At 33.5% G+C, this 14068-nt stretch overlaps 2 protein-coding genes across 2 annotated transcripts; one reads left to right on the forward strand and one right to left on the reverse strand.

Moving 5' to 3' along the window:
• The first annotated feature begins 1350 nt into the window (after positions 1-1350).
• LOC134235203 (ATP synthase subunit d, mitochondrial-like) lies at positions 1351-5025 on the forward strand. Its single transcript, XM_062717333.1, has 5 exons — positions 1351-1554; positions 3079-3175; positions 3315-3392; positions 4213-4275; positions 4579-5025. The coding sequence occupies exons 1-5, from the start codon at positions 1415-1417 to the stop codon at positions 4876-4878; spliced, it is 678 nt and encodes a 225-aa protein (XP_062573317.1). The 5' UTR covers positions 1351-1414; the 3' UTR covers positions 4879-5025.
• Positions 5026-6893: 1868 nt separating this feature from the next.
• LOC134235217 (progestin and adipoQ receptor family member 3-like) lies at positions 6894-9568 on the reverse strand. The gene is made up of 6 exons (XM_062717354.1): positions 9182-9568; positions 8832-8994; positions 8426-8578; positions 7794-7991; positions 7192-7282; positions 6894-7100 (listed from the first exon to the last, which is right to left on the reverse strand). Exons 1-6 carry the CDS (start codon positions 9439-9441, stop codon positions 6973-6975), a joined length of 993 nt encoding a protein of 330 aa, XP_062573338.1. The 5' UTR covers positions 9442-9568; the 3' UTR covers positions 6894-6972.
• Between the last annotated feature and the right edge of the window lie 4500 nt (positions 9569-14068).

The following is a 14068-nucleotide window of genomic DNA, read 5'->3' on the forward strand; positions in this document are numbered from 1 at the left end:
GCTAATAGAAAAAATGCTCTCTCTCCCACCCCTCCTTTAAAATGGTGAATTAAACAGTTTAACAATGGTTACTTACTTTAAAAATTGTATCAATTGAATAATTTCTGAGGAAAAAACTTTTGTTGTTAGAAATTGTTCTAGATACCCCTTTTGTATTTTTGAGATATTTTCCAATATCCAAAAAGAATTCTTGACCTTTCAATAAAATTCGAATTCTTAATACCAAAGAAAAAAAGGATATTTGAAGAACGGAAACTTGATGTTAAAAAAATTGAAACATATAAATACATGTAGATTTTTAAACTTATTTATGTAAGAAAATCAATTTTAGATATAATCTGTGATTTTAAAAAATACTTTTTAAATTAAAAATTAAAAGATATTTCCAGGGAAAACGTACTGGAATAAAGAAATCATTTTCTTATTTTAGAAAATTTTTAGAAAGTTTTTTGTTTTTTTTTTAAAGTAACATTTCTTTTCATGATATTTAAAAAAATCAAAATACACGTACATGCTTAGGAAAAGTGATTTTATTTGTTCCCCTGATATTAGTACAAAAATTACCTAAAAGATATATTTGTAATTCTTGGTCTAATATGAGGGGGGACAATATAATATATCACTATCCTTAAGCATTAAGGTGAGATGTCATTTTTTAAGGGATATTGTGTCAAATGTGAACGCCCTATCGTATACCATTCAGAAGTTATCACCGAAGTTGATTTTTTTTTTTAAATTAGGTGTCAATCATGAAGTCAAGGTCAAGGGGTAAGAAATCATAACATGCTCGGAAATATCTTGTCACAGGTAGTGCACTTGTAATATCCAAATATGAAAGCATTATCTCTCCTCATTCAAAAGTTATGACCAAGGTTAGATTTATGAAAAGAAGGTCAAACTTCAAGGTTAAGGTCACAATGTAATAAATCATAGTGTGTTTAGAAAGGACTTGTAACAGATAACATACATGTTTAAAATGAAAGCCCTATCTCTTCTCAATCAAAAGTTATGGCCAATTTTAAATATTAATGTCTTATTTTATTTTTTTAAAGTAGGTCAAACTTCAAGGTCACGGGGTCAAAAATCATGGTGATTTATAAAGGTCTTGTCATAGGTAATATATCGGGATACCTTAAGTTTGTACGTAATATGAAAGCACCATCTCTTCTCATTCAGAAGATATGACCAATGTTAAAGTTTTTGTGACAGACTGACAGACGGACAGACAAATTAGATTTAATGTCCCCTCGCTTTCGCGAAACCGGGGGACAATTATAGTTAACTCTCCTCTGTCGGTTCCCAAAAGTCGAACTAGCTTACGAACGAGTTATTTAAATTTTGTGACCAAACGTTGCAGAGACTTTGACGTCCTCCGTTGCCGAAGAAGTGGACAACCACCAAAGAACTCTCAAAAATGAGGTTCTTTGAAGTTCTTCGTTGCTCCAGAATATCAAAATCAAGTTTAAATGTTGCAGAATTTATGAAAAATTTTCCAGCAGAGGTAGCACCGAAAGCTAAAGAGCTAGCGTTGATTAACCAAGGATTATCCGGAGCGTAAGCATAGAATATTTGCCATAAATCTTTAACTGTTATAGAAAATTACAGAAGTGGTTGATAAAAAAGATGCAAATTGAAAGCAAATAAAGAAAATTGTGATGTAATAAGGTTTTATTCGATAAGAATTGAAACACAAAATATTTTGAGGAAATTCGGGTTGGAAGGAAAGGCTCAGTATTATCAGAATAGGACCCACTGATGAAATGGAATACAGTATAATACTTTCACTTGTTGTGTTTTTCTACTATACTTACTATCATGTTGACATTAATGCCCAAGGGCTGACAAATAGATTTTTAGGCACTTGTCCAAGGGCGAGTGCATGGTCAAATTTCTCCTACGTTTTGCTTGCCCCACCAACATGACCATAAACTAAAACTGTATATATTTATATACATTTAAAAAATATGAAGACATATACATGTACTGAGTAGATCAATTAATGCAAGCCCATATCATGCCATATGTCGAGCTTTATTTTTGTGACTTAAATATGGATTCAAAATTTTTTTAAGTTACTTGTCAATGGGCAAGTGGTTGATAAAATTTCACTTGCCCACCCTTAAAATCACCTAGCCCATGATGCCATTCTTTGTATACTAGTACTTAGAAATATACACAGAGAGACTTCTGCTAAAGTGACATATTTGCAAGAGGATCATTCAGAGACATCAATAAAAAATTATTGACAGTGCATCCACTAGGGCAAGAACAGATAGATAATTCAGTAATTTCAGTTTAAATTTAAACAGACTCTGCAAAATGCATGTGACATTTGGTACTAGACTCTACTGTCACATGACGTCATACTGTATGTAAGTTGCATTACCATAAATAAAGTATGAACAGTACAATGAAAGTATATTGGCATATTCATGAAGTCCTATCAAATTGAAATTAAAATTGACACAAATCCAACTTTTTTTTTTTTTTTACTCTGAAAATAATGACTTTTTTCATTTATATTGAATGGCCTAAAAAAAAACTGAACATTGTAAGTGAGGTTGACTTACAGAATTTTCTAATTCTGCCAAGTATAGATCTGTCCATTCACCTGTAAATTAAACACATTTTGTCCCCATCTAGAACCAGTATGCAAGTTTTAGCCAAATTTGATACAGAGAGCATCCTTGGGTAAAGAGGAAACAGTGGTGAAAATTCTTTAATGTAGAGTCATGCCACCTTCCAATGAAAACTTAATTCAACTAATCAAAGAAGAGCAAACATAGGGTGGGGTGATTTAAATGTCTCCTTCTGAACAACCATTTGGCCATCATTGATGACATTAATATCCAAGATTTCTTGAGTTGGGAAGATTTAGTTTGTTTAAGTCACAATTTTAGACTTTAGACAAAACTATAATAAGGGATAAAATTTGAATTAATATTTCTTTTTAAATACACTTCTCTGAATGCAGGTTCAAGAATATTCCTGTGAGCATTTTGGCCCATGGACCTTTTCATTTTCATTTTAGTTTGAAAGTGTTTTCTTTTTTGTGATATTTATCTTGTGCTCTTTTAGGTTAACAAATAAACATGATAGCAAGCCACCTGTGGATTTTGAGTATTACAAGACCAGAATACCTGACAAAGCTTTTGTTGAAAAACTAGAGAAATTCGTAAGTTGTGATTTGATACTTTTTAAAAAATTTAAAATGTTTGTTTTAATTATGTTAAATGTTTATTACTTAAAGACATGATAAGTAATATACCAAATAGATATCATCTCATCATCAAGTGAATTCTCTGTGATTGCAGTACACCTCCACCACTGTGCCCTACCCAAGTGATCCTGAAAACAAGAAGGCAAATCTGGAGCAGGAGAAGAAGCAAGTTGTAAGTAAAACAAAAAGGATTCACAGCAGCTAAAACAATGCCATCATTATACGTGTACATTATAGGTATGTTAGACTAAGGCATGCTGGGGACCCAGTTTTGTGGAATTCACTTTGTGGGGTGGTTGGGGGCAGTACTATTCAGAGGAAACCAAATCTTTCATGGTTCATGAGGAAAGAATTTCATGGTTGAGTCTCATATAAGATGCAATGAACCAAAACATTGATAAAGGTTATATTTGTGGGGATGTAAATTTGTTTATAAGGGTGAGCCATGTTATTCCGGGGAACATTGGTCCCACAATGAACGATGATAATTCCACTATAAGTATTCTAAACAGAAATACTTCACAGACATCTATACAATGGACAACTCATTATAGATCTTAAAGAGTATGTAAAGTAAATTCAGTTATCATCCACTTGATGAGTAGCATTCATATATCTGCAGTATTATTCATAAAATTTACTAGTGAACTCAAGCTGTAATGTAGTTCTGTGGTTAATTATTGTAACATGTAACTTTGCTTGATGGAAAAATTTTTTTTAAGTGGACATCAATAGGTTTACATATTTAGGGAAAAATAGAGTGTGTACATATATACTAAATTTTAGAAAAAGGTTTTAATTACTTGGTAAAAAATTATCCTCAAGGAATTTAAATCATTAAAAAGATTTACTTGGGTAGTCTGGTTAGATTAAAGAATTGCTAGTTTTTGATCTTCAATCTTCAGAGAGTTGACCTTTTTTAACATTGCCAATTTCCCAAATCACAAGCCTTTTGTTCATTTGTTGTAATCATAGAATTACTTTATTCCTAGACAAAGAGTGGTGAAGATATGGTTGAGGAAATGGACCTTGTCATCTTTGAGAATGAACTGAAAGTAAGGAGTCATTTTCATTTTCATTTTCTTTTCTTTTTTGAATTTTATTTGAGATGTTGTACTCATTTGTCATAGCAGACAATCTGACATGAAGATGCTACAGACACAACACAAAACATGTAGTGCTAGGTTTTTACTTGAACTTTACACAAAATGGTAATTTTACAGATGTTAAAATGCAACATAGGGTTATTGCAGAGTATTTAAAATCCCTGTTTAGCATTCTTCTGTAATTTCTTTTCTTAACATAATGAAAATAATAGTTCATCGTCTTACATTTATTCCACTTTTTTCCCTTCACAGATGAAGTCCATTAACAGCTTACCTCCCATGGAACACATGTCTAAGGAGATGCTGTGTTACTACTTCCCGGAGGCCACAAGAAATGATGAGAAATCGGCCTTGTCTGAGGGGCGCCACAAGGGAATCAGGTGGTTCCCAGGATATTCCCACGGCTTCGATAGGTACCCAAAATGGCAGCTCGGGAACCGATTCAACAATGAGTGGGAATTCTTCCCTCCTAAAGAAATAAGCCAGAGATGGGAAAATCTTAATCTACAGTTTCAGAAAGAGGAACAATTTCTGATGGAAGACCCTAAATAATGTGTAGGGTTCATATAACTCATACAGTGTTTACATTCTCTGATCTAATGACTGACTAGATGCCAGTAATAACAGATTAGTGCTGAAAACTGTTTGTCATCTCTTTAGGTCACTATTCTTGATAATAAATTTTGTTTCAAAGTTTAATACAGAGTATTCTGGTTTTCTTTTCTTGCTTACTTTGAGATTCAGTGTTGATTGTATCAATATTTTAACATAATTTAATGACTTTGGATTGTCATTGCACACACTCAGGTCATAAATAATCTTTCTTTGAGGTATAAATTTCCATTGTTTCACCATAAGAAAATTATGGGCCAGACATTAATTTTACAATTTCTCTGCCAGAGACTTTGAATTTGACCTTGAATTCTGTATGTGGTTAGGCCTGTTCTTTGGTTAACGTTGTAATGATAATGATAAAACCTCAATCATAAACCATCTCTTATTTATCATCTTGCAATATTTCTCCGTAACAGAGTTTTAGATCAAACATGAATTACTGTATTTGCCAGTAATCTTAGGTTGACTATCTTACCATAGCTTTCATCAAAGTCATGATGCAGTCTCAGATCTTAAGAAATCTTTGTGTCAAGCATAGGTTTTCAATGTTTCTCCATTCCAGGATATGAATTTAAACATGATTTTTAAGTTTGACTAAATGATTGTGGGTCATACAAGTTTTACATTTTAGTCAGTGACCTTGAACTTGTGTGTGTCACTGGGTTCAAAGGTGTGTGAAAGTCAGTCAATATATTGGGTCTCAATATCTCAGTGGTTAGCTGCAGATCTGTAGCTCTCCAAAAAAATATTTTGACAGACCGGAGAGCTACATTGCCACCCATTGAAAAAACTGTATATTTATTGTGCACAAAAAAGTGCGCTGTTTATCGATTTATTTCTCAATGTTTTTAAAATTATCATCTCAAAATATTACTAACCATGTGTTCCTAACACATTTTTTCACTGTTTCCACAACAAAACATACTGTATAATTGTTAATAGCCCTCCTGGCCCTGAAATCGAGATCATCAACAATTTCGTATATTTATACTGCCATTTTGGATTGCAAGATAGTTCGGCCCAATACACTTCATGTAGATGTCAACTTCAAAAGTATTTGATAGAGGAGTACGGAATTTTTGAAATCTCATTTTTTTGCAGTTGAGGTAAGAATCTGGAAGAATTAATCCATAACCAAGCTCAACTTTTTGTGCGCAATAAATATACAGTTTTTTCAATGGGTGGCACTGTAGCTCTCTGGTCTGTCAAAATATTTTTGGGAGAGCTACAGTTCTGCAGATACTCAGTGGTTAGAGCACTGGCACTGTACGCCAGAGGCCCTGGATTCAAGTCCCGGTTGAGACCTGATTTTTCACCACCTGTGACGTGTAAAACTTTGATCCCCCACTGTAGCCTCATCCCACCCCCAGGGGTTATGATTTGAACAAACTTGAATCTACACTACTTAAGCTTCCATATAAGTATGATAATCATGGCTTTGCTGTTCATGAGAAGAAGAGTTTAAAAGAATTTGCCAATCTACCAGTAATCCTACGTAAAACTTAAAATCGCCCATTGTGGCCCCGCCCTACCCTTGCGGGTCATGATTTGAACAAACTTGAATCTACACTACCCGAGGATGCTTCCGCATGAGTTTCACCTTTCCTGGCCCTGTGGTTTTTAAGAAGATTTAAAAGATGCCATTAAATTTTCACCGATTCATAATTATCTCCCCGTGAAAAAGGGTGTGGCCTTCATTTGTACAAACTTGAATCCCCTTTACCAAAGGATACTTTGTGGAAAATTTGGTTAAAATTGGCCCAGTGGTTCTTAAGAAGATGAAAATGTGAAAAGTTTCAACCAAAAAGTACTTTTGGAATTTCATGGGTAAATTTAAATATTTCAGATATTAAATTGGCTTAGATTCATCAAACATTGTCAGCTGATACATCTTGGGTCCTTAAGTACTGGAGATTATACTCAGATACACTTATTTAAGAATTGACACTTGCTCAGAGATTAAATATTTATTTCACTTATACACTAACAAAACATTGCACAGAGTATCACAGTACATATGTATAATAGAGATTAAACGAGACACTGGTGACTTTGTCTGTAAAGTAAGATTTCCTGTCCAGCGTAATGCCAGTACAGAAAAGCCCCCACAACAATTATGTGCCACCACTGATGACTAGATCCAATATAATCAAAGGTACCTACAAATAAAACAGACAGAGATTAAGGACATTCAAACTATAAAAAGAAATTAAGTAAAATTAAAACAGACTAAGATTTTTTTTTAATTACCTGGTAAAAATCTTTCTGGAAATTTACTTAAATAAAACACTAAGGCTAAAATTCCGGTAAAATATATGGTCATCACTTTTGGAACAAACATCTGAAGAAAAAAAATAAATTGCATTCAGTACGCTGTTTGATAATACATACATGTATTTTAGCATTTTTAGGGTTGAGACATTATTGATTTATTCTGATAAGTCAATGTATCATATAGTACAAAATTTCACAACAGAAAGATTTTTTTACCCTAATATTTATTTTCATTAAATATAATATTTATCTTATCATAACCACTGCATAATGAAGGATAATCTTCATCATTAACATACACACAGTACATATACTGTGAAATCACTAATTTTCGAGGGGGGTAATATTTTGTTGTTTTCAAGGTATAAAGAGACACATGGATTCATGCCCGCCACAAAATGTAAAATTTATTTGCCCCCATGAAAATATGTGATTTTACAGTAGTCCCCAAAAATAATGAGCCATTTTGAATCTTTAAAAATTAAGAGATTTGTAATATTTAAGTCAATCTCTCTCCAATGCACTAAATTTTGTGATTTTTTTCATTCTTACAGTGTGGAATCAGAGAATGCCCTTACCTGTACTATTTCAGCTTGTAGTCCTCCATTGAGATAAATCCAGTGCATTGTGGGTAGAACACCGTACCCAACCAGGAACACGTAGATGAGGATTCTATACCTAAACCAGCCATGTGAGAAGAATTTCTGATGGAGTTGTATCACTATGGTGCTAACTGTTAAAATGGTGATGATGATAAAATAAATGTCTCTCCACACCTGAAAAAATGCAAATTTATTAAGTCCAAGGACTTCAAAAACATTTCTAAAATGACTGAATACACTGTGATCTTGATTATGAGACATGATGTTTATGTTAAAAAGCTAATGACCAGTGTAAACTGAATTTAGTAAATTATCAGTAAAATCCATTTAGAGGCTTGTGTTGAAATGGTTTATAAGGAACTCCATTAATTATTCCATCTCTAATCAAGTCTATTTTCACTGCCAACTGGACAAGAAGAGATTTCTTGATTACTAAATAATCTGATATTCTATCTCAGTATCTCTATGATGTAATCAGTTATTATGACACTAAATTATATCCATAATCCTGGTGCTACTGGTAGAATTAATATGATTGTGTGTTGTTCACTTTTAAGTATTATTAGTCTAAAAATCTTACAAATTCATTAATAAAACTTATGACTTACAGACAAACAATAAAATGCATAATGAACTGCTGGTAAATAGCAGCCAATAACACCCAGTGATATCCCTGTCAGATCCACAGCTAACCATCGACGACTGGCTCGCTCTGAGTGGCAACAGAACATGTGAAAACCTACCGAACACAGCATGCATATCTACAAAACATAAATTGACATGGAAAATTCATCAATGGACTAGAGGTATCTTTTAATGATTTTACAGTTACACTTAGTATACCGGTACATATCAGTATTTTCAGAAAAGGAGACACATCATTATGAGTAGAAATCAACAGCTACAGAAAGTCGATTGGGTACATATTATATCAACTTATTTGATAGCATAGTATATCAAGCATAACCAACACATAATATAACCTGGGGGTATTATAACTGCGCACAATCTTACCTGGTAGCATAATAAACCAAGCGTAACCACCACATAATCTGATAAGAAACTGTTGGTTCGAGGTAGAACTATCAGGTTGTCATACAGCATCAGTAGCAGGAACACCAGGAAACCTAGGAGGTGGGTCCAGATGTTCAGAGTCTCATTGCTCCAAACAAATATACTGATAAAAAAGACATTAAAATACATGAAATAGATAAACATTTTGCAATAATTGAAAATATGCTCTATTAATATTTATTGCAACAAAAAGAATTTGCAGAGATAATATTTCATTTTTTGATACATTATGATGATATAATATATAATAATACATTATGATAATATTATAGCAATTCATTATTAGATACCTTTTCAAACATAGACTAAATGGAAGCATCACCCTGTAACCCTGAGTAACATAAGGATTTCCCTGTAAGAAATCTGGAATGTCTGTATATTTGTAGAGTTGTATGTCTCTATCCGACACATCACAAATATTGCTAGAGCATGCATTAATGTTGCCATCTATCTCTATATCCAGGATGTGATAAGAGTTCGTGCTTTTTATGGTTCCCTGTCTGTTTTTTACATGCTCTACATTTCCTATGCGACCCATCGTGAATGACATTCGATATGTCCTTAATAAAACGCCGACTGATCGGCATGTGCTTGCAATGTGTACAAACAAGCACCTACATAAAAACAAAACTGAAAACAATCATAGTAACGGAAGTCGATGCCTCCAACTTTTCGCCTCCTACTACTAGAGAGTCACGATAGCGGGAAATATGAATCGTCAATGTCAAAACAACAAATGCATTCCATTTTAATACATAATCTACAAATCTAGACTATAAAAACTTGTAAGGTGCATGTTAAACAATCCCGCCTCAAGTATTGTTAAGATTTAAAAAAAAATGCTATGTCTTAGGCTGCATCTAATAGAAATTGGTTAAAATGGTCAATTTTTGCACTTGTCTGTAAAACATGTGCCCCTCCCTCTTCAAAAAATCTTTGGTGTTAAAGTCATTTATGGCGTATTTTTGATAAGTTCAGACACACTCAGAAAAGATCTTTTATTAGTTTTATTACTTCATATAAAGATAGCTATAGCCTGTAAAGGACAAGTCTCATTTAAGTCTTATCTGTGGTCCCCGGTTACTCGTGAAATTTCGAACATTTATAAAAGGCTTTAAAAATTAGATATTGTTAATAAGTAATGTCTTTATTATTTGAATCTTCATCTAAAAATGTCAAATAATAGATATACACAGCATACGAAGCTGCGTTTTGAAGTTAGGGTCCTTTGATTTTCATGAATATCAAAAGAAATCACTGACAGGTACACACTTTCAAGCTTTCGTAAACATCGAGCACAGATTTGTTCAGAGTTGAGTTTGATATATAATGTGTATATTATATGTGTAAAGATTGAGTAAAAATATCTTTGTTGAACAACTTTGTGCCCTATGTTTTCTAATTAAAAGTATTGTGAATTTGAACCTCTTCGCTGTCTTCATTTACATGCGATTAACCTCTTTATATCCTGTTTCGAATCACAACAAGCCACGTGGATTTGTGTCGTTATACAGGTAAATGCCCACGGTAAACGTGCTAGCAAGCACTCAGTTGAAATGTACTCAGTCGATCATGTATCGGTCAGCATATGGACGTGTTTGGTTAATCTTGTTATAGTGGTTCATTCACATTGCTAGCGTTTTGTGAATAGAAAATTGTATTTGTTGTTGATTCTGAATCTTGAACATACAACTCGTCTTTGAAAGGAAAATATTATATATCACGGATATTCATTTTATAGTATCTAATCTAAATGTCTCCGCCCATTTACATGTAACAGAAAAACCGTTGTCTGATGGAGGGGAAAAGTTCCGGCATATTTTTTGATATGTTTAACAGTTCATTATGAATGCACTATGATTGTATTAGAAATACTTTGTTATACTCAATGAAATCAAACAAAATACCCATTGTTACTATCTATCCAGTAAACCAGGGGTGTAAAAAGGGACCACACTACTATACTTAAGTGGAATACTCCTTTTCACAGTTTAAATCAATCGCGTTTGATAGATATCCGAGATTTAAAACATATTGCCGATTTATTTCCAACTCGGATAAAAATATCAGACACATTAAAGTCAATTTGACCAATAGAAACGAGGGGATATTTAAGTTCAAAATCGGGGAAACAATTAATTTGGACGTATAGCAAATATCATCTTAAGGTCATTGGCAACGAAGGGTTTTCGGAGAAAAATGGTTTATACCCAGGTTTCTTATGAAAAAAAGTCATTGAGAGTGATCTCCCGTATGGAATTCTCTAGGCGTTGAAAACAAAGAAAGCATATGTAACAGACTGAGAGGTAAACAAAAGCACATGTGTTTTTTTATCGGATGTATTCAACTCTACAGTAATAAAAGAAAAGCAACGATGGGTTTGTTTACATTGTGTTGAGAGGGCAGACAGTTAACAGGTCGTCATTTAGAATAGGTAAATGATTTCTGGGAAGTGCAAAGGTGTGAAATAATTATGCTGAAAGTGTTGATAGCTAGGTGGACCGAATGAGAACGATTCCATAGGTTATGTGAATGATGCACCATTAAAAAGTTACTATAAATCCTTGCAAAAATGTTTTTTGACAGTTCGTTTCCAATTAAGTAAATTATAGAATAGAAACAAACAACCACTCTCTTGATCATTATGAATATTGATTAGATGTTATTACAGTAAAGGGAAGTAACTCAAAATTAAAGAACAGTGCTGGTATTTCTGTGTTTTGTTTCAATATTCGCATTTTCAGCCAAATTATATGCATGTCATCGGAAATAAGGTTTCAACAATGTGTTTTATGTATAAACCTTATGAAATAAATGGGTTTTAGAGAAAACGTATGGTTAAAAATAATATAGGCCCATTTTATCAACATTTTACATAGGAAATGCATTGAAAATTGTAAAAACATTGATTTGAAAAAATCGTTAAAGGAAGGCTGGCTTGATGGGTAAAAAGGACCTGAATTGAACATGTTTGGTACCATTAAACCTGTTCAAAAAATCTTGAAAAATTCTATACGAAAACCAGAAACGTTGCCAATGTCCTTAATAAAATATACATTTTGATCTCGTTTTTTTTTTTGGGGGGGGGGGGGGGGGGGGGTATTTTTTTTTTTCATAGCTCAGATACGCCATATAATGACATATATACCTTTAATTTGTGAAATAACACTTCACAATACTAGTAATACGTGTAAAAGGGTTTATTTTTCAAGTAAGCAATATGTGTATGTGAAAAACTGATTCCCCTGTATGACAGCTTATGGCGAAGATTCAAGTTTCTCAAAATGCAAGTCAAACTCCAAGGTCAGAGAACAAAAATGTTACAAAGTACTAAAAGAAATGTAGACCAAGATCAAGGTCAAAATTGTTGGTATCAAAAGGAAGGTCTTGTCACATGGAATATACATGAGAAATCTGAAATCCGTAGTCTAATACTTTTTCTAACACTTTTCGAAAGTTATGGCCAAGATTCAAGATTTTTTTAAAGGTGGATAAAACTAAAAGGACAAGAGATAAAAAAATGATTGCTACCCAAAAGAAGTTGTGTTAATGGATATACCTGGTAAATATGAAAGCCCAGGCACAACCCTCTCAAAAATTACTGTCAATTTAATGTTTTCTTAAAGTGCGTAAAATTCCTAGGTCAAGGTTATAATTAATTGTACACAGAAATATACATGCAAAAAATATGGCAACCCTAGTACCAACTGTTCAAAAGTTATGGACAATGTTAAAGTTTTTCAACAGTAGGCCAAGAAAAAAATCTGTCCAGAAAGATGGAAGGACAGGGAAAAAACTATATACCACGACTCTTCGCTACGGGGGGCATAAAAACACAACTTTTACTAAATATTTATACATGTGAAAACATGAATGTTAACTTTTGAAACAGAAGACTGTGAAGACTGTAGCTCTACTGGTTTTGTTTTATAACAAAGGAAGAATGCGAATTAGCTTGAAACTTGTAGTCAGCAATAAATGCAACTAGGAAAACGATCCTTGATTTAGTCTCTTTTCATGGAAAAATTGCAATCAGACTAAAACTGTAGGAGGCATAGCTTTCAAAAGAACTTTACAGAAATTGCTATTCTTAGTAACCACAGCAACACTGCTCATCAAGATCAAAAACCAAAACACAGTAGAACTTTGGCGGAAAACTAGTCATTGGATTCATCCTTCTGTTAACACAGATTCTTACTTTCTGTGTTTTCCAGAATGTTTTTATTTGGATTTCTTACATGTCTAATATGTACAGTGAATTTCAATGTGCATGCATCATGAAAATATGTTCTTTTAGTTGATGGCCTTGGGCCCTGTACAGATGGTGAAGCTTCGTTATAAAAAAATATTTACCTTGGGTGTAATTTTCTGTGCACCCGGCCTGGGGGCCATAAAACTTAACAACTCACTTTTGATCTCAGTCTAACTTTTCCATTATTAATTCCTTTGGAACAGAGTGAGACTGAGATCAAAAGTGCCAGAGCTCATAGGAAAGTTTTATGGCCCCCAGGCCCGAGTTGAGCTGGGGGTAAATAGAACATGACGTCACAATGCATACATTCTCTCTGACTAAAACCAAATAACATGATGTCACGATGCATTGTAATATGTAGTTATCTTATCCATAAATTGAGACACAGTTAATTAGACTCTGACGTTTACAAAGAATTTTTATGGGCACATAGGAAATAAATTCATTATCCAGGTCCAATCAAGGGTGTACCAGGATTTACCCCAGATTGTATTCCAAACTACCTTCGGCCTCAGGGTGTATGGAATAAAACCTGATGTAAATCCCTGTATACCCTTGACTGAACCTGGATAACTAATATTGCAACATGTTTTATTCCTAAAGAGTATATTGTACGTGTGGGCCTCTACTTTTATACTGAATATATTTACCAAGACAATGCCAGCATGTCTACTGTATCAGGGAAATTTTTGGCCCCCATTTAATTTTTGCCCCTTTCGCCCTCTTCACGGTTGAGCGAATTAAAACAGAGCGAATTCAAAGAAAACAGCATAATTTCTTAAACAGAAGTATGATTGGGAAAATTTAAAATGGGGCAAAACTGTTTGCAAGTGCAAAAGGGCGAAAATAGCAAGGGGCGAAAATAACCCTGTATACAATATCTCAATCTTTTAACACTGTACCACTCTACAGTCATCAAGGAGAA

Source organism: Saccostrea cucullata, unplaced genomic scaffold (genome assembly GCF_032062105.1).
Source record: "Saccostrea cucullata isolate Sc308-1 unplaced genomic scaffold, CSIRO_AGI_Scuc_v1 ctg23, whole genome shotgun sequence".
NCBI classification, from domain to species: domain Eukaryota; kingdom Metazoa; phylum Mollusca; class Bivalvia; order Ostreida; family Ostreidae; genus Saccostrea; species Saccostrea cuccullata.